The sequence below is a fragment of the Meles meles genome, chromosome 5 (genome assembly GCF_922984935.1).
Source record: "Meles meles chromosome 5, mMelMel3.1 paternal haplotype, whole genome shotgun sequence".
Lineage (NCBI taxonomy): Eukaryota > Metazoa > Chordata > Mammalia > Carnivora > Mustelidae > Meles > Meles meles.
Genome location: NC_060070.1, coordinates 88,627,420 through 88,648,374, shown reverse-complemented (window position 1 = coordinate 88,648,374; position 20,955 = coordinate 88,627,420). Strand labels below are relative to the sequence as shown.

The 20,955-nt window shown below is 46.0% G+C and overlaps 2 protein-coding genes across 6 annotated transcripts in view; one reads left to right on the top strand and one right to left on the bottom strand.

The window, feature by feature from the left end:
- Positions 1-4,190, top strand: part of MOCS1 (molybdenum cofactor synthesis 1) — a 37,822-nt gene extending 33,632 nt beyond the window's left edge. The window contains exons 9-11 of one of the 3 annotated variants that reach the window (XM_046004074.1): positions 142-262; positions 795-842; positions 2,643-4,190. In XM_046004074.1, coding sequence (XP_045860030.1) covers positions 142-262; positions 795-842; positions 2,643-3,403 — 930 coding nt within the window. In that variant the 3' untranslated portion in view covers positions 3,404-4,190. Of the gene's footprint in view, positions 1-141; positions 263-794; positions 858-2,642 lie in introns of all 3 variants that reach the window. The other 2 variants (XM_046004076.1, XM_046004075.1) reach the window with 2 other exon arrangements.
- A 1,937-nt stretch (positions 4,191-6,127) lies between these two features.
- The window catches only part of DAAM2 (dishevelled associated activator of morphogenesis 2), a 119,941-nt gene continuing 105,113 nt past the window's right edge, over positions 6,128-20,955 (bottom strand). For all 3 annotated transcript variants that reach the window (XM_046004071.1, XM_046004073.1, XM_046004072.1), the window contains 6 exons: positions 11,635-11,803; positions 11,366-11,473; positions 10,400-10,460; positions 9,151-9,282; positions 8,004-8,174; positions 6,128-7,784 (listed from right to left, as the gene is read on the bottom strand). In XM_046004071.1, the coding sequence (XP_045860027.1) occupies positions 7,563-7,784; positions 8,004-8,174; positions 9,151-9,282; positions 10,400-10,460; positions 11,366-11,473; positions 11,635-11,803 (863 nt within the window). In that variant the 3' untranslated portion in view covers positions 6,128-7,562. The remainder of the gene's footprint in view (positions 7,785-8,003; positions 8,175-9,150; positions 9,283-10,399; positions 10,461-11,365; positions 11,474-11,634; positions 11,804-20,955) is intronic.

Here is a 20,955-nt window from a genome sequence, read left to right as displayed (position 1 = left end):
GGAAGTCCTGCCTTGAGTATGACCCAGCCATAGGAGGCCTGGGTGCTGGCGCTCAGCCCATAGGGGACTCTAGGCAGAGGGGGCCAAGGCTCCGGGCCAAGGGAGGCACGTCCTCCTCACCCCCATGGTGACCGCCCACAGGTCTGCCTCTTCGGGAACTCAGAGGTGTCTCTCCGGGACCACCTGCGGGCAGGGGCCTCTGAGGAGGAGCTGCTGAGGGTCATCGGGGCCGCTGTGGGCAGGAAGAAGCGGCAGCACGCAGGTAAGGGGTGGGCACAGGGAAGGCCGGGCTGGCTGCTGAGTGGGCCACAGGGACTGAGGGGACAGCAAAGCTTGGCAGGAAGCCAGCAGGACTCCGCGCCAATCCTGGTGCTCAGTCCCTCCTCTGGCACTTGTAGACCAGGGGTGTGGTGATGGTTCTCCTCCCTCCGGGGCATGGGTACAGCAGAGCCCATGTAGGACAGGGTGCCCTGAATTCTCCTGAGCTGTTTTATCGGGTAGAGAGGAAGTGGGGGGGAGGGGGGCACTGCAGCTTTCTCATCCCACACATTGCCTTCTGTCGGGGGTGGTCCCAGGCATCCACTGTGTCCCCCAAGGGCACCCATTCACGCTCTGTTGGGGGTGACCTTGCAGTGTGCAGCGGGGGCTTTCTGTCAGGATGTACCTAGGTGAGTGCCTGTCCCCGGGTTGTCACACCACTGTGTCCACCACGGTTTCAGTAAACTCTCCTTTCCCTGCCCCTCCCTTCTCCCTTTCCTGCTTTCCTCTCCCTCCCCGTCTTTCCCTTACCCCAGGCATGTTCAGTATTGCCCAGATGAAGAACCGGCCCATGATCCTCATCGGTGGGTGACCCATCAGTACGTAACCACTCACCCTGGCCCTGGGAATCCCGTGGGGTGGGGCCCCGGCCCTAGGGTACCCTGTCCCCTGATCCTGCATTTCATCCTAATGTTCGCTTCTTTGTGTTTCTTCTGCTTTTCCTCCATTTGCTCTCGTCTCTCCAGCTTTCCTTTGTCTTCTCTTCCCTGGCCGTTGCTCCCCCTCGCTCTGTGTACCATAGAAATCATCCTTCTGTTTTACCAGAAACTGAGGCAGGGGGTCCTCAGAATTATGATCACTAAGGTTGTGCCCCAAACATGGAACTCCTGGTTAAGACAGAGACCCCGTCCTTGGCTCTAGAACCTCCCAGCCTGGATGCCATTACAAGAGCTGGGCAGAGCTTTGGACAGCCAGCTAAGAATGCTCCTGATCTTTTCAGGAAGGAGGCAGCCAGGATCTCAACTGCCTAACTCCTTAACTCCTGAGAACTTACATGCATAAAGTCCTGTGTGTTTTCTGGGGAACTGGCTGGTCCACCAGGAGCTTTAGGGATGCTGTTACCCTTCTGCCAGATGCCCAGACGAGAGCAGGGGAGGCCTTGCCCCAAACTTGGCCACGGCCAGATCTGGTCCTCTGAATTGTACCAGCAGGCAAGAGAAAGCAATGAGAAAAACTAGGGGAAGGGATTCTCTTCTCCAGGGGTTGGAGCCTAATGAGTGCAGGGGCCCAGAGGAAGACAGGCTGGCATGGACCAGAGACAGCCCAAGGACTGCCTCCCATACCAGCCTCCCAGAGAGGGGAAGGCAGCGCACCAAAGCTGTCCCCTGGGAAGAAAACCTGACCATCTCTCTTATTCCTGCACTTCCAGTGTCTTAGTCCTACGGCTGGGCCTTGACCCATGCTGACACATCTTGACTGCAAGGAGTGGGCGTGCCTTTGTGGCTGCTCTGGGAGGGAGGTTGTACCTCTGGTATTGGCCGGATGGGAGCCCAGAGCTGGGAACCTGGAAATTAGGAGGACTGTTTGCTTCCTGAGGTGTATTATTCCTCTCAAGGACATAGAGTAATAAGTTGGTCTGGTTTCTATAAAAGCAGGAGTTGCCTGGAATAGGGCCTCCTCCGACTTTTACATGCATGTGAATCACTTGTGGATCTTGTCATTTCAGAGTTGGGTTTAGGAGGTCTGGCCTGGGGTTCTACACCAGACCACCTTTCAGGTAATGAGAGCCTACAAGTCTCCCGAGGCACTGTTTGTATCTGCCTGTCGCTCTGCGGGTCCTTCTGATGGCCTTGAGGAGCCTTCAAAGACGTTGTGGAAAGAGATACAATATTTCTCTGTCTTCTCTATACACTCAGTAATTACTATTAAATCTTCCTAGAGAATGTGAAGAGGAGAGTAACTGATTGGTAGTTCAGGCTGAGACCTCACTATAGCTTCTAGAAGAACGCCGGAACAAGGAGAGGTCATGTGATTGGGCTACAGTCTTCAGACCCTGGGTGTTTGTGAAAAGAACCTTGGCGGCAAGGAAGTTGGTGCAGAGGGGACCCCGGAAGCGCTCCCCCCACCCCTGTAGGCCCAGAGACACTGATGGGGCTGTGCTCTGCATACCACCTGCCGTGACAGGCTGCAGACCTGTGTTCTGGGACCCTCTGTCTGTGTACCTCCTGCCTTCTCTCTCCTCCTGTGCTCTTTGCTCTTCACGCCCCCCACCCCCACCCCGGTGGAAGCTGAACTCAAGGTGGGCAGGGAAGGGGTGGGAGAAAAGGTGGGGAAGGAAACTTCCCTTTTGGGCTTAGTCTTTCTTTTTCCTTCTTGCTTTCCAGAGTTTCTTTTGCTGCTCCAAGATTCCCCACCAGCCATCCCAAGCATTTCCTCCCAGGACCCCTTTTGTGTTCAGGGTATAAGACACAGAGTGAGTTTCTCCAATCAGAAGGTGACTCTGTGGGAAGGAGGCTGGTTCCCCCAGACCCCTCTTCTTGCCCAGTGGCGGCTGGGGTCCCGCTGCCCTCAGAGACACTACAGCTCCCACCTCGACTCAGATGCCAACCCAAAGTGCCTTAGCGCAGTGGCCCGGGCTCCTGCCACCCCATCGGGACCCCTGCCAACTGCGGACCAACTAACCCATGTGGACACGGAAGGACGGGCAGCTATGGTAGATGTGGGTGGGAAACCTGACACGGAGCGGGTGGCTGTGGCCTCAGCCGTGGTCCTCCTGGGGCCTGTGGCCTTCAAGCTCGTCCAAGAGAACCAGCTAAAGAAGGGTGATGCCCTGGTGGTGGCCCAGCTGGCCGGAGTCCAGGCGGCCAAGCTGACCAGCCAGCTGATCCCTCTCTGCCACCATGTGGCCCTGAGCCACGTCCAGGTGTGGCTGGAGCTGGATGCCACACGCCACGCGGTGGGGATCCGGGCGTCCTGCCGGGCTCGGGGCCCCACTGGTGTGGAGATGGAAGCTCTGACTGCTGCTGCCGTGGCTGCCCTCACTGTGTATGACATGTGCAAGGCTGTCAGCAGAGACATCGTGTTGGGGGAGATAAAGCTCCTGAGCAAGACCGGGGGTCAGCGGGGGGACTTCCAGCGGACTTAGAGCTCTTGCTTCTCACCCCTGGCCGAGCCAGGTCAAGATGGGCTGCAGTTCCAGCAAGTTCCTGTAACTCCATCCCTGTTTACCTCCGCCAGCAGGAGCCCGATGTCAGCACCCCCTTCACCGCTACACCATCTCTAGTGAGCTACACGGTCTCCTGTCACCCTTCCTGGACACTCCAGTCATGGGAGGGGATTGCTGTGAGCTGCGCTAGGGAACCGAGAAATCCCATGGTCTGCAGCAGTCCCCAGATAACACATGTGGTTTCAGACAGGACAGTCCTTAACTTCCACTCCTCATTTTGGGTTTTCTCTTCTCCTTCCTTGGGAGAGAATAAGGGCTTATGAAGCAGAGGGAACCCACTGTGAGGAGGGAAAAGCACGGTTTGCATTAAGAATGTTGCACTATTTCTCTAAAGCAGTTTTGCCTTCCCAAGTTTGGGGAGCTGCACCCCCACCATCCCTCTGAAAAGGCCAGTTCTCCCCTCCTCTGGCCTGCATCTGGGTCCCATCAGACTTGCAGGGTTTTGGCTTCAGCATTGCACTTGTCCTGCTAGCAGCTCCCTTTCGTGGGCCCCCCTGCACTGCAACAGGACACACATGGGCAGCAGCCCTGGGGACAACTGCCCCAAGCACACACCCCCACACCTGGCCCTGCACACTGCTCTTCCACCCCCCCCCCCAAAGCCCTTTGTTCCGGAACATATCAGGGAAAGAAGAGAGTTGAAGACTGCCTTCACCCTCACAGCGCACAAAATAAAACCACGATGCCAACTTTGGAGACGCAAGAATGGGGACTTTCTGAGCTGCCATGAATTCATGCCTGTGCCCTTGCCCCCTAGGGAAAGAGGAGCAGGAAGGATGCTATCAGAGCCAAAGGGGCACATTCTCTGTGGCTTCCCTGTCTTCCTTTGGGAGGCCTTCTGTTGGGAGGCCAAGAGAGGCACCGCTTGCTGTAAGTGGCCAGTGGGGACGTCCAAAGCTCATCACGAGGTTTGCTGGCTATTAGAGATCATGGGGTACATTTAGAGGTTCTTGGTCTGTACCTCCCCAAACACTGGACTGGCTGGCTGGGTTCACCTCTGTGGCTAGGCGTCTGTGGGTCTATCCTCAGGGGCACCCCCCCATCCTGCTCACCTCCCCTCTGCCATACACCCACGGGTGCTGGCGCATGTCAGATAGCCACCTCTTGGGAAAAGAAAAAGCCAAATTCCGTGGCCAACATCAAGCTACCCATATGATGTGGACTCACTGGTGGAACTTCTGGAAATGGAACGATTGGTGCTCTCAGATTGGATGGGAACGGGCTCCAACCCCCCCACCGGCTGTGACCGCCCCTGAGCACAGCTCCTGTGTCCGCACGGAAAGAAGGCACAGGTTTCACGGCAGGCTGGAGGGGGATGGTATGGATTTAATATTTTTTAGTATTACAATATATTCTTATAAAAGTGGTGCAGGTAAAAAGGATGCTGCTGATTTTGTACATTAGCCTCACTTGTCATCTGAGACAGCTTGGTGACAGCAGCTATGGCGTAGAGGCTGGAGGAACAATCATGGCACCCCAGTTGGTAAAAATGGGAAGGGGGTGTCTGGACCAGACCCTTCCCTCTCCACCCGGAGAATTTTGTTTCCTCCTGCTGCCCCAGAAAACCTACCTTCCCTCACTGGGAAGGTGGGTGCTGCTGCTGAGAAGGGGACAGGTTGGATTAGGTTAACTGAATTTTACACTGGACACATTAGACAGTTGGAGAAATTTACCTGAAGGGAGCAGGAGGGGTGAGAAGGACACTGGGCAAAGACTAAGGAACAAGTGTAATAGGCGTAAACATTTAGCATATCCAAGACCAACTCCCCCAGCTCCACAGGGCACCAGCCCCTCCTTGCTGAGGCAACCGGGATGGTGAGTGGTCCAAGGCACGGTTGTAGATCTGGCTATTCTACTGGCCAGAACTAGAAAACAATAAATAGAGAAGGAAAAAAAACCTTTCGGGGTGAGACGCCTGAGCCCTGGAACAAGGTATGTGTCCTCTGTAAACAGTTAAACCAAAGTGTGCTTTTCTGTGGATCCAAAATACCTTGAACAACTTCTATGTTCCTTGTCTTTCCTGGAAAATCCAGTCTTAACGTGGCGTGTGGGAAGGCCAGAGTTTGGACATGCTGGTGATAGAAACAGAGCCCTCCCCTGTCCCCTGCTGGGGAGGTTGACCTCAGCCCAGCCAGTTTGAGAGAGGAACTTCAGAGACCCCACCCATGACCTTCCCACCATCCCGATGCCAGCTTCTGGCGGTGGGGGCTGTCTGGTGGACAGACGGGTAGACCAGAGCCCTCATCTTGCCTTCAGCTGGACTTCAGGATGGCTCTTTCCCTTTAGCCTGGCCAGGTTTACATTTGTTCACATCCCTTCCTCCTCAAACCAACACACATGCTCGGCTCACCAACTCTGTTTCTCCCCCCACCACAGCTACTCTGGCCCTACGCCCGCCCCCCCCCCCCCAGTCTAATGTAGGGAAAAGATGAGATAAGCAGCTGAAGAGTGGCCCTAGCCCACCAGTGTGGCCACTGGCAATAACCCTGAGCTGGAGGAGTAGGTTGAAAGGTGAGAAACAAAGACAAGGGCTGGGAGATAGAATGGCCAGGAGCTGGTTGATGGAGAGTCAGGAGGGCTGGACTCTGAGGGTGATAGGTCAACTTCTAGGGGCAAGAAATGGATTGAAAACAAAAACCTTGATGGAGTTGACCTCTTCTTCCTTCTTTCAGAAGATAGTTTTGTTTAGACGCAGCTGTTGATACCCTCCCCCAACCAAAGCTCAAAATGAACAGCATGGATGGTGGGAGTGGATGGGAGGACTAGAATAGGATCCCTTGAAAGTCGGATTGAAGAAATGAATTGAGAGGTGGGTCCCAGGCCCGATGTCTGGTGCCCAGCCTTCTGCCCTTGATTCCTTCAGGCAGTGCTCCCCCAGCGAACTTGGCCTTTTTCCTCCATATTCCATCTCCCTAGCTTCCCCTGCCTGCTCTGGCTCCCAGTCTGAATGCCTCAGAGATCGCATGTAAATGCAGAGGACGGCTTTGGCCCTTTGGACCATCTCAGGAACGGACACCCCAGGGCCAGCCTTAGCCAGGTGCACGTGGTTCGAAGCAGCCTTCCGCAGGCTGGACAGAGGGGGAGGTCCCCGGGGCTTCTGCCCCGAGGCAGACCTTAGAGAAAGAGTTTGGGGCCTATTGAGCATGAAGTGGTAGACAGGGAGCACCAGAGTGGAGCTATGCGTTCAAGTGCTGCCCTCTAGTGAGGGGCTATCAGAATTCCCAGCCAATGCGTGCGGTTATAGACAAAGGTTGGGTTGTACAGAGGAGGTGTGAGGAGTTTTGTTCCAGGGTCCATAGGCCCAAGGCATGAGGTGCGGTGATGATCGGAGTCTTTCTTGAACCCCTTCCCTTACCAGATTCATCAGGTACCTGATCGTGAGCCATAGTTGTGGTAACCCAAAGGTGAGTGTTCTGGGATTCAGGATTAGTAGATAGGAGGGAGATGGCAATAGGGAAGGGAAGGAGAGAGACATACACGTCAGAGAGGGACCAAGGGACTTGTGATGCAGGAAACGGGCACTGCTACTCTGTGTCCTGATGACTTGGTCCCTGCATCGTCCTCCCCACACTTTTTCTGAAACCGTCTAGCTAGAGTATCTAATGCCTCTTCCCTTTCCATCCAAGAGGAAAGTTTGCCCCCAGATCCATGTTCCATTAAGCCTCCTCTTAGCGGATGGGGACCTGCATTCCCTCACGGGCTCTCAGGGGGCCCACCCCACCATGAACTCCCTACTGCACATGGAATCCAGACAAGGCCCATGGACCTGCCCAGTCTAGATCTGGAACAGTTGTGTGCCAACATGTATGTGCCCTTGCTGGGGGCAGGGATGTCCAAGTCTGCCTCGGAGTGACCCTGGGGGGGCTGGGATGCAGAAAGAATTAACCGAACAGGAGATGCAAGAAGCCCCTTCAGGTAAGTGCGGGGACCCCTGGTCCTGCCACACACCGCCCCCACCCCAGGGCCCAGCCCAGGGCTCATTTAAACCGAGCACCAAATTGTCTAAGGATCCCGGCCGCCTCCGCTCAGCCCCTCGGCCCACCCCGTCTCCTGCCTCCTGCTGCGGCCAGTCCCCAGGTCAATAATTTAGCCTGCTTATTGCCCGTTCCCGGGTGACTTCCAGGGCCTGGCTCCCCGACCGCTTGCGGCTGCGTTTCAGCTTGCATAAGTCCTTGTCAAACACTTCCCCGGAGCGCAGCGCCGACACCAGGTCGTCGAACTCGCCACCTTCCTCCAGCGCGCTGCCCGCGTGGGCCTTCCGCTGCCTCTGCCACCGCTCCCGCTCCCGCTGCTCCTTCAGCTGGAGGAAGAGGAAGAGAGAGGTGGGCTGAGGCCAGAGCAGCCACCGACAGTCCAACCGCCGAACCAGTAACCTCCCAGCAGGCACTAAGTCCCACCTGTGTGCCTGGAGGCCCGTGTTGACCAGCTGGCTCCACTTTCTTCCTTCCTAAGATATCCCTGCCTCCCTACCTGCCTCCTGCTCTCCCCCAGTAGCACCCACTCAGCCCCGCCCTCTCACCATGGCTTCCATGCGTGCCCGCCGTTCCTCCTCCTCTTTCCTCCTCCTCATGGCCTCCAGGTCCTGCCGGGCCTCCGAGAAGGCCTGCAGGAAGGTGTCGAAGATTCCAAAGAATTCGTCTGGCTGCATCTTGCTGTCCTGCTCCCCAAAGTGCATCAGGGCCTTGGAGAACTGTTAGGGGGCAAGGGGTGGTGAGAATCTGCCCCTGCCCCCAAGCACGGTGGGCTCAGCCCCTCTGGTGAGCTGAGTTCCGGTCAGAGCAGAGCCCAGTCCAAGGGGAGCAGGGCTGGAGGGGGGCGGGATGCCTGCTAGCACCAGGGCAGGGATAAGGCTGAAGGAAAAGCTTGAGGCGGACACAAAGGGGAGGTGGGGGATCCAAGCCATCTGACAGAGGCTGCCCAGAGCTACCATGGGGTCTGTTATTGGTGTAGGTATGGGTCAGGAGTTGCAGACCTTGGGAAGTACTTCCTGAGGTCACACACTCAAAATGACCCAGAGATCATATAGTTATTGGGCTAATTTAACTCCTCTATTTCCTCAGTTTCCCCAGCTGTAAAATGGCGACAACAGCCTCTACCTTACCGTGTTGTGAGGGCGAGGTGAATTACTGGACATAAAGCATTAGCTCTAATTATAGGTGTCAGGCACTGTTCTGACATTTATTGACAGCCACCATCTCTAATTCAAGCCAGAGTATGCTGCCTGGACCAGCCTGGGCATCTCAGACCTCCTGAATGAGGAGGCCTACCAGTGGGATCCATGGGGATGTTAGTGTGAAAAGCCAGGGAGAGGCAATAACACCTGTGACCAAAACTGAGCTTTGGGGTCCAGATTCTAACTCAGGTCTGTCCAACACAGCTGGGAAACCTTGGGCAAGTTTAACCTCTCCAGCTCTCAGTGTACATACTTGTACAGTGGGGTAATAACCTTTTAAGAAGCCCATACTAAATGGATTATGACTTTTACAACAGACTTGCTATTGCTTTTCTTAAGGGAGTGAGGAAATTATTTTTCCTCAAAGCTCAGTGACTCTGGGTTTGTCCCTCTGAGCCACCCAATGTAGGACTGGGTGAAGGAGCCTTTTCTAGTAAAAAAGGGGGGATAGGGTTAGAATGGGGGCCAGACTGGGAGCTTGGGCCACACTTACCTTGTCCCTGGCCTCATTCAGCTGGTCTTCCAGCTCTGAGAAGCTAAAGCTGGAGACGGTGATAAAGTCACTCATGACTGGGACAAACTTGTCATTTGGTTCCCGTGCCTGGCGCTTCTGGTATTCCAGCTCCTGAGGAGGGAGAGTGACGTGCCAGTTAGAGGGGCACCAGCACAGAAGTCAGGAATTCTGAGGGTCAACCCCTTTCCCACATTTCCTGCCTAGTCTCACACAATTCCGAGGGCGGCAAAGATTGTGAGAGCTTTCTTTCTTTCTTTCTTTCAATCCTTGCTTCCCACGGTGGTCTGGGACGTCTAAAGTAATACAGACTCTCAGGCTCTAGCCCAGACCTAGGGAATGAGAATCTGCATTTAACAAGACCTGTAGGTAATGCTTGGGCAGATTCAAGTGTGAGATGCCTTTCTAAATCTCCTAGCTGATACGGATGCTGCTGGTCATGGGCCCTGCTGTGAGTAGCACTTCCAAGGGCTATAAATTGGAAATTGCCCTCACCCCCACCATAGTGGCAGTGAATATTTCTTTCTCCTACTTACCTTCATTCTCTAACTCATTGTCCCCTTAAATGCCTACCACCCCCTTCCCCCAGTAAAGATAGAAACAGTCTTGAGTTCCCAAATGTGGAGGAAAAACGATTGGGGCCATTGCCATATGGGACTAACCTAGCCTCGGGCCAGAGACCATATCATCTGAGAAGCCATCAGAGCAGGACTGGTGAAGACTAGACACCTGGGTGAGCCTCTGGGTCCTCTGCTGACCCAAGGAGAAGAGGCATCTGGCAGGAATTTCTGGAGATAGCTGTGCCTAGTATCACACACTATGGGCTACCTGTGCCTAACCGGCTTCTGAGAGATGCAGAAACTCTTTCCTGTCCACTTGAATTAGACTTAGGCATGGGGCCAACTTATGATTCATTCTCCACTAGTGCCCAACAGACATGCTGGACAGTGACCTGGCTAGTCTCAGATGGCCACTCTGTGAGATTCTAAATTTAAGTCCTAAATAATTCAATCATCCTTTCCTGAGGGCTAGCTCTGTTGCTGCCTATCACTTGGTCAAATGATAGGTCCCCGGATAGTAGGCCCCCAGATGGAAAACGCTGTCTGATGCTTTTCTGTGTCCCAGAGCTCCTGTCTGGGGTGCCAGAGTCACTGGCACAGGGTATGGCCTTCAGCACAGACACAGGCAGCAACCCCTCAAACCCAGGCAGGCATAGATGGTGTGTACTCACCACCTCGACTGCTCGGAGGCCCCTCCTGAGGTTGCCCACCTCCTTCTCCAGCTCTGCCAGGCTGCAGGGAGACACACAGGAAGGGAGAATTGCTGAGCATGGTTCAGACAGATGGCAGTGCAACGCACAATGGCATTGGAGTCAGTGGACCCATGCTCCAGGCCTGCTACATCACCTCCCCTCTGTGCTCTGTCTGTGCTTCTATAAAATAATAGGAGTGAAATTTAGGTTCTGAAGATCCTTCCAGATCAGAAATGTTATGTTGAATATTAGGTTTCTAACACATGGCTTCTGACTTGAATTCTTTTTAATACCAGCAGGTAATACTTAAAACTCTTAACATGTTGTCCTGTGTGCAGTAAGCATTTGTTGCATATTAACTATTTTCCACTGCATTTCCTCTTCTGTTGGAAATGCTTCTATCAGCCTATGGCTCTTTAGGTCTGACTTCTTGCCTGTAGGAGACATCATTGGTGCTACATCCTTTATCTCCTTGGACCATCCATGGTAGTGTACAATCCTGACTTCTAATGATGGGAGCACTTTCTCTGGATCCTAGAGTTCCCTTTGCCTGTACCTATGGCCAGAGCCATGCCCTGCCCAGAGACGCTCAGCTAATGACTGACAGGAGATGGGTATGATATCCTAGCTCCCTCACCTCTTGGATGGGGTAAGTTGAGTAAGTGTCCTATAATGTCTCACAGACTTCCATGGAGGGAGGTTCCAGGGGTAGCTGGCTTAATAATACTTTGTTATTAGTGTTGTTTCCACCCCTGGCTCACTTCCCCACTCTGTTTCCTAGGAGTATCTCTGAAATAAGGATTTGAGAGCAAGTAGCTAGTCTTCATTTGGTTCTCCTAAAGGCAGACCCTGAGACACTGCCCATTCCTAGTCATCCCACAGTAGCAATGAAAGGAAATTTAGACAAGAGTGCTATGATCACAGGGAGAAAGAAGGGTCCCTCACTTGACTTTGGCGGCTTCTGGAAGATGCTGTAGCTCTGAGGGCATGTTCAGGATGTCAGGGAAGTGCTTCTCCAGGATCATGATCAGGTAATGGAGCAGAGAGATGTTTCTGTGGATGAAAGGTCAGGGGTAAAGGAATGAAGGCCAGGAAGAAACTAGCGGGAGAGGTCAGGGGAAGAAGCAAGGAGTTTGAGTCAGAAATGGGAGGAGGAGGAGGGAAGAGGCAAGGGTGGGGTGAGATGGAAGATAAGGCAGCAGACAAGATCCCACCTGTCAATGCTGGACTTGGTATCTGCAATCTTGTTGAGGCTGGCCACCCGGAACCCATAGGCTCCCCCACGCTGCCCTTTGTTCATGAAGTTGCCGATGGCCAAGACAACCTCAAGCATCTGCCTTAGACGCTTGCTGCGGATCAGCTCCCGGGAGGCCAGCAGGATGGCTAGGAGAGGAGTGACATGTCATAGCCCTACAGAGACTGGGCCAAGGCAGCTGGTCCCCTTGAATGCCAGGATGGTGCCACCACACAGTTCAGTCTTTGACTCAGAGGGGCAGAGACTATACTCACACCTCAACAGACTGGTCTACTTCATACCTGACCACTTCTAAGGGAAGCAGGTAAATTGGTCAAAAGCCAATTTAACAACTCATTCTCAGAATGTGCCAATTCTTCTTAATATATTTAAGAATATCTTTTCTTGCATATATCCAAAGATTATTAGTAGTTCTTTCTATGGATATACACAAGAATATAATACTTTTACTTTTTTAAATTAGTGATTAAAATTTTGAATTTCAGCATTTTATACAGTATGGGACTGTTTCTGCCTTTTTTGAAGTGCTGTTTAATATTTTTAAAGAAAAAAATCCCTGTCAATTAAATTATCACGTCACTAATATAATATTCCCATATTTTTGTTCTATAAGATAAGGGTATGCCTTGCAGTTAATGCTATCTTTAGTTTAAGAGTTTACTTGACATCTTGTTGAACATCATTTAAATTTTTCCCCAACTTTTAGGAATTTTAACAATTTTTCCCCAATGCCTTAAATGATACACTTGCTAGAAATACAATTTAAGGTTAACAGTAACTGGAACTTCAGTATTTCATTCCAGCATGGATGCTCTGGCCCATTCTCAGCTATTGTGTACTAGTGGAGAGGCAGAGTTGGGATACAAATCCTACAGTGAAATTTTGGCTACTAGTTATGGAATATGCTTTCCAATTAAGTGCGGTGATAAGAACACCAAACCATCCCATGATTTTTTAGCTTATGCCAAACTGAACATTCTTTAAGATGCTGCTATGGATCTAAAATGAGAACCATCTGACCAAAAGTTTGCAGAAATCCTCAAAAGCAGTTAAAAGTAAGTAATTGGTGAGCGGGGTGGAGGCTGTAATGTAGAGATCCTCAGGACCTCTCAGCTTGTACCTATTCCAGCCTCAGCTGTCCTTCCAGGACACTCTCTGTGCAGAGAGCCCCAGGAACACCCTGGCCTGCAACCACTTCAGCTCTAGCCATCTCACCAGAGTGTCCCCAACCCCCACCAGCCACAGCCCAAGTCAGGCAAAGTCACCAGATACACATAGCCTACACAGGGGATAACCATACACAAGGCCATTCCTTCAAGTTTTAGAGAATTAGCTGTTCTGCCTAATCATAGAAATAAAGACTAAAAGTTAAGAAAAAGGGGAGACAGAGGAATATGTTCCAAACAAAACAAAACCTTAGGAAAAGAACAAAATGAAATGGGGATAGCACTATTCCTGATAAAGTTAACAAATAGAAAATATGAAAAAAAATCAGAATAAAGAACATAAATGAAAAATACACTAGAAGGAATCAACAGATTAGCAGATGAAGAAGAGATCAGCAATCTAGAAGACAGGGTAATGGAAAACAACCAAGCTGGACAACAAAAAGAAAAATGTTTTAAACGAGGACAGGTTAAGGGATCTCTTGGACAACATCAAGTGAACAAATATTCATATTGGGTCCCAGAAAAAAGAGCAAAAGGGGCAGAAAACTTACTTGAAGAAATAATAGCCAAAACTTCCTTAACCTGGAGACATCCAGGTTCTGAAAGCACAGAGAGTTCCAAATAAGTTGAACCCAAAGAGGTCTACAGCAGGACACATAAGAACTAAAAAGCCAAAGATTAAAGATAGAGAATTTAAAAGCAGCAAAATAGAAGGGAAGTTACGTACAAGGGAAACCCCCATAAGACTATTAGCTAATTTTTCAGCAGTGACTTTGCAGGTGAGAAGGGAGTGGCAGGATGTATTCAAAGTGCTGAAAAGGAAAGATCTATAACCAAGACTACTTTACCTAATGAGAATATCACTCAGGGTTGAAGGAGAGAGAAAAGATTTTCCCAGGCAAACAAAAATTAAAGATGTTCATCACCCCTAAACCATTCTTACAAGAAATGTTAAAGGGACTTCTTTAAGTGGAAAAGAAAGGGCCATAACTAGAATATTTATATATATATATATATATATGAATTATACAATATTATATAGCTGTATATAATATACATTATATATATAATTCATATATTCATATACATATATATAAATAAGAAGATGTAAAAGATGATACCATATACATAAAATGTGGAGGAGGGAGTAAAAAATTATTTTAGGATGTTTTCAAACTTAAGTGACCATCAAGTTAATATAGACTGCTATATACTTGGGATGTTATATGAACCTCATGGTAACCACAAATGCAAAATCTGTAATAGATACACAAAAAAAATAAAGATAAAGACAAAAGGTTGATATCCAGGATCTATAAAGAACTTCTCAAACTCAACACACACAAAACAGATAATCATATCAAAAAATGGGCAGAAGAAATGAACAGACACTTCTCCAATGAAGACATACAAATGGCTATCAGACACATGAAAAAATGTTCATCATCACTAGCCATCAGGGAGATTCAAATTAAAACCACATTGAGATACCACCTGACACCAGTTAGAATGGCCAAGATTAGCAAGACAGGAAACAACGTGTGTTGGAGAGGATGTGGAGAAAGGGGAACCCTCTTACACTGTTGGTGGGAATACAAGTTGGTGCAGCCAATTTGAAGAACAGTGTGGAGATTCCTTAAGAAATTAAAAATAGAGCTTCCCTATGACCCTGCAATTGCACTACTGGGTATTTACCCCAAAGATACAGATGTAGTGAAAAGAAGGGCCATCCGTACCCCAATGTTTATGGCAACAATGGCCACAGTCGCCAAACTGTGGAAAGAGCCAAGATGCCCTTCAAAGGATGAATGGATAAGGAAGATGTGGTCCATATACACTATGGAGTATTATGCCTCCATCAGAAAGGATGAATACCCAACTTTTGTAGCAACATGGATGGGACTGGAAGAGATTATGCTGAGTGAAATAAGTCAAGCAGAGAGAGTCAATTATCATATGGTTTCACTTATTTGCGAAGCATAACAAATAACACGGAGGACATGAGGAGATGGAGAGGAGAAGGGAGTTGAGGGAAATTGGATGGGGAGATAAACCATGAGAGACTATGGACTCTGAAAAACAATCTGAGGGCTTTGGAGGAGCGGGGGTTGGGAGGTTGGGGGAACCAGGTGGCGGGTATAATGGAGGGCACGCATTGCATGGAGCACTGGGTGTGGTGCAAAAACAATGAATTCTGTTATGCTGAAAAGAAATTAAAAAAAAAAAAGATAAAGCCAAGAGTCACACTAAAGGAAGTCACTAATCACAAGGAAAGAAAGCAAGAAAAGAAGAAAGGAACAGGGAACTACAAAAACAACCAGAAAACAAATAACGAAATGGCAATAAATATATAACTTCTGATAATTTCTATAAATGCAAATGGTCTAAACTCTAGAGTGCATGATGGATTAAGAAAAATTCCTCTATAGTGTATATGGACCATCAGAAAGGATGAATACCCAACTTTTGTAGCAACATGGGTGGGACTGGAAGATATTATGCTGAGTGAAATAAGTCAAGCAGAGAGAGTCAATTATCATATGGTTTCACTTATTTGCGAAGCATAACAAATAACACGGAGGACATGGGGAGATGGAGAGGAGAAGGGAGTTGAGGGAAATTGGAAGGGGAGGTGAACCATGAGAGACTATGGACTCTGAAAAACAACCTGAGGGTTTTGAAGGGGCGGGGGTTTGGAGTTTGGGGGAACCAGGTGGTGGGTATAATGGAGGGCACGTATTGCATGGAGCACTGGGTGTGGTGCAAAAACAATGAATACTGTTACGCTGAAAAGAAATAAAAAATAAATTAAAAAGACATAAAGAACATATCTGCAATTAGAGATATCATTAAGATATTAGTTTTCTCACTTTAATAAGTTTTAAAAATCAGAAAGTAGAGGAAGAATTATCATTAATTTCTCTTAATTCAGTAATTCAATTAAAACTAGGATAATATTTTTCCTTATCTATTGTAATAAAGTTAAATTCTTCCTAAAAAAAAAGAAAAAAGAAGAAAAATTCCTCTATATGTTGCCTATAAGAGATTCACTTCAGACACAAGACATACAGACTAAAAGTGAAAGGATGGAAAAAAAGATATTCCATAAAACAGAAGAAAAAAAAAGCCAGGGTAGTAATACTTACACAAAATGACTTTAAATCAAAGACTGCAATAAGAGACAAATAAGGGCATTACATAATGACAAAGGGATCAATATAACAAGAGGGTATAACAATTCTAAGTATCTATGCACCCAATATTGGAGCACCTAAACACATAAAGCATATATTAACAGACATAAAGGGAGAAATTGACAATAATAATAGCAGAGACTTTAACATTCCACTTACATCAAAGATAGGTAATCCAGGCAGAAAAATCAATAAGAAAATAGTGTTGCTCGGTGACACATCAAACTAGATGGACTTAGATATATACAGAACATTCCATCCCAAAATGACAGAATACACTTTACAAGTGCACAAAGAACACTTTCAAGGATAGATCACGTGTTACGCCACAAAATAGTCTTAATAAATTCAAGACTCAAATCATATCATGCATCTTTTCTGAACAGTGGTAAGGAACTAGAAATCAATCACAAGAAAAAACTGGAAAAATACAAACATATGGAAGCTAACAACATGTACTAAATAGCCAATGGGTCAATAAGAAATGACAGGAAATCAAGAAATACAAGGAGACAAGTGAAATTGAAACCACAATTATCCAAAATCTTTGGTACTCAGCAAAAGCAGTTCAAAAAGGGAAATTTATAGCAGTATAGGTCCACTTCAAATAAAAAAAAAAATCTCAATCTAACCTTATACCTAAAAGACCTAGAAAAAGAAAAATCCAAGGTGAATAGAAGGAAGGAAATAAAAGAGCAGAAATAAATTAAATAGAGCCTTTAAAAAAAGTGGAAAAGATCAAAGAACCCAAGAGCTGGTTTTTTGAAAAGACAGGCGTAAGTGATAAGCCTTTAGTCCTACTCATCAAGGAAAAAAGGACACAAATGAATAAAATCAGAAATGAAAAAAGTGACAACTGACAACACAGAAATACCAAGGATTATGAGAGTACTATGAAAAATTATATGCCAACAAACTGAACAACCTAAAAGAAATGGATAAAGCCCTAAGAACATATAATCTTCCAAAATTGAATCAGAAGGAAATAGAAAATCTGAACAGACCAACTACTAGTAACAAAATTGAATAAGTAATCCAAAAACTCCCCAATAAACATAAGTCCAGGAACAGACTGATTCACAGGTAAATTCTACTAACCATTTAAAGAAGGGTTAACACCTATTCTCAAGCTCTTTCAAAAAATTGAAGAGGGAGGAAATCTTCCAAATATATTCTATGAAGACAGCATTACCCAGATACCAAAAGCAGACAAAGACACTATAAAAAAACAAAAATGAAACAAAAAACCCTATATGCCAATATCTCTGATGAACATAGATGTAAAAATCCTCAACAAAGTATCAGCAAACTGCTTTCAACAACACATTTAAGAAAATATTCACGAGCAAGTGAATATTCCAGGGATTCAAGGATGGTTCAGTATTTAAAAAATCAACATGATACATCACATAAACAAGAGAAAGGAAAAAAAAAAAACATATGTTCATTTAAGCAGATGCAGAAAAACCATTTGACAAAATTCAACATCCGTTCATCATAAAAATTCTCAAAGTAGTTATAAAGGGAACATGCCTCAACATAATAAAGATATATATGAAAGACCCACAACTACCATCAAACTTTATAGTGAAAAACAAAGTTTTTCCTTTAAGATCAGGAATAAGACAAGGATGTCTATTCTTATCACTTTTATTTAGCATTGTAATGGAAGTCCTAGCCACAGCAATCAGACAAGAAATAAGAGGTATTCAAACTGATAAAAAGTTAAACTATCACAACTTACAGATGACATGATACTGTATGGAGAAAACCCTAAAGACTCTACTAAAAATCTATTAGAATAAATGAATTCAGTAAAGTAGCAGGATTCAAAACTAGTACAAAGATTTGGGTTGCATCTCTATACACTGATGATGAAGCAGAAAGAGAAATTGATAAAATAATACAATTTACAATTGTATCAAAAAGACCTGGGATAAACTAATGAGGTAAAAGACCTGTATTCTGAAAACTATAAAACACTGCTGAAAGACTGAGAAAAACTAAAATAACAATGACAATAAGAGTCATCTGTCTTTGATTATTCCTCTTTTAACAAAAAAAATTTTCAATTTTAAATGTAAAAAAAAAAGTAAAACAAGTAGAAAGATATTCCACACTTGTGGATTGGAAGAATTAGTATTATTAAAATGTCTGTAATGTCCAAAGCAATCGACAAATTCAGTGCAATCCCTATCAAAGTACCAATAACATTTTTCACAGAACTAGAACAAAAAACCCCTAAAATTTGTATCATACCATAAAAGACTCTAAGGAGCTAAAACAGTCTTGAGAAAGAAGAACATAGGTGGAAGTATCACAACTACAGATCTCAAGATAACCTACAAAGCTGTAGTGATCAAAGCAGTATGAAACTGGCACAAAAATAGACACATAGGTCAATAGAATAATACAGAGAACCCAGAAATAAACCCACAATTAAATGGTCAATCTATGACAAAGGAGACAATAATTTTCAATGGGGGAAAAGATTACAAATGATGCTGGGGAAACTGGACCACTTCCTTAAACCACACACAAAAATAAACTCAAAATGGATTAAAGACCTAAATGTGAGACCTGAAACCATGAAAGTCCTGGAAAAAGACGTGGGGAGTAATCTCTTTGACATTGGCCTTAGCAACAATTTCTTAGATTTGTCTCCTTAAGCAAGAGGAACAAAAGTAAAAATAAACTGTTGGGACTACACTGAAATAAAAATCTTTTGCACAGCAAAAGAAACTTTTGACAGAACAACAAGGCAACCTACTGAATGGGAGAAGATATTAGCAAATGATATCTGATAAGGGGTTCATATCCAAAATATATAAATAATTTATATAACTCAACATCAAAAAAAAATCCAATTTAAAAATTGGCAGACGACCTGAATAGACATTTCTCCAAAGAAGACATACAGATGGTCAACAGACACATCTGCTCAACATCACTGATCATGAAGGAAATACATATCAAAACCACAATGAGATATCACCTTACACATGTCAGAATGGCTAAAATCAAAAAGATTATATCAACTGTTGTCAAAGATGTGGAGAAAAAGGAAATCTTGTGCACTGTGTGTGGGAATGTAAATTTGTATAGCCCCTGTGGAAAACAGTATAGAGGTTCATCAAAAATTAAAAATAGAAATATTACATGATCCAATAATTCCAGTGAGTATTTACCCAAAGAAAATGTAAACAGTAATTCAAAAAGATATCTGTACCCCTATGTTTACTGCATCATTATTTATAATAGCCAAGATATGGAAGCAACCTAAGTATCCACTAATAGATGAATGGATAAAAAAGACACAGTTGTGCCAAAGCTTTTTATCAAAATAAAAATAGGGGATAGGAGAAGAGTAAATGAAACAAGATGGGATTGGGAGGGAGACAAACCATAAATGACTCTTAATCTCACAAAACAAACTGGGGGTTGCTGGGGGGAGGTGGGATTGGGAGAGGGGGAGCGGACTATGGACATTGGGGAGGGGAGGCGAACCATAAGAGACTATGTACTCTGAAAAACAACCTGAGGGTTTTGAAGGGTCAGGGGTGGGAGGTTGGGGCAACCTGAGGGTTTTGAAGGGTCAGGGGTGGGAGGTTGGGGGAACAGGTGGTGGGTAATGGGGAGGGCACGTTTTGCATGGAGCACTGGGTGTTGTGCAAAAAGAATGAATACTGTTACACTGAAAAAATAAATAAAATGAAAAAAAAATAAAAAATAAAAATAGGCCCAATAGTTTATTTTGGCTTTTGTTCCCCCTGCCAAAGGAGACATAGCTAGGAAAATGTCGCTTAAGGCTGATGTTAAAGACATTTACTGCCCATGTTTTCTTCTAGGACTTCTACGGTTTCAGGTCTCACACTGAGGTCTTTAATCCATTTTGAGTTTATTTTTGCATATGATGTAAGCAAGTTGTCCAGTTTCACTTCTTTGCACGTGGCTGTCTAGTTTTCCCAGCACCATTTGCTGAAGAGATTGTTTTTTTCTCATTGTATATTCTTATAGATTAATTGACCATATAACTGAGAGTTCATTTCTGGGCTCTCTATTGTGTTCCATTGATCTATGTGTCTATTTCCATGCCAGTACCATATGAACAAAGAAAAAAAAGAGACAAACAAAAAACCAGACTCTTAAATATAATGAACGAACTGGTGGTTTCCAGAGGGGAGGGGGGTTGGGGAATGGGTGCAATAGGTGAAGGGGATTAAGAGTATATTTATTGTGATGGGCACCAAGTAATGTATAGAATTGTTGAATCCCTATACTGTACACCTAAAACTGAATATAACCCTGCATGTTAATTATACTGGAATTAAAAAAATTAAAAGCCACTGCCTTAAATATATACAATTGTGAATCTTAAGTATATACACTTGTACATCTGAAATATATACAATTTTTGTCAGTCTTAGCTTAGTGAAGCTGGGAGAAATTTTTCAGTACACCAACAAAGAAAGAAGATACACACAATGTAATATTATTCATCCATAAAAATGAATGAGATCTTACCATTTGTGACAACATGGATGGATGGATCTAGAGAGTAAAATGCTAAAGTGAAATAAGTCAGAAAGACAAACACCATATGATTTTACTTATATGTGGAATCTAAAAAACAAAGAGGTGGAGGAATGGCGTAACTTGAAGATGGACATTAAGGAGGGCATGTGATGTGATGAGCACTGGGTGTTATACACAACTAATGAATCTTTGAACATTATATAAAAAACTAATGTTGCACTATATGTTGGCTAATTGAATTTAAATTTATTTTTTTTAAGATTTTATTTATTTATTTGACAGAGATCACAAGTAGAGAGGCAGGCAGAGAGAGAGGGGGAAGCAGGCTCCCTGCTGAGCAGAGAGCCCAATGTGGGGCTCGATCCTAGGACCCTGAGATCA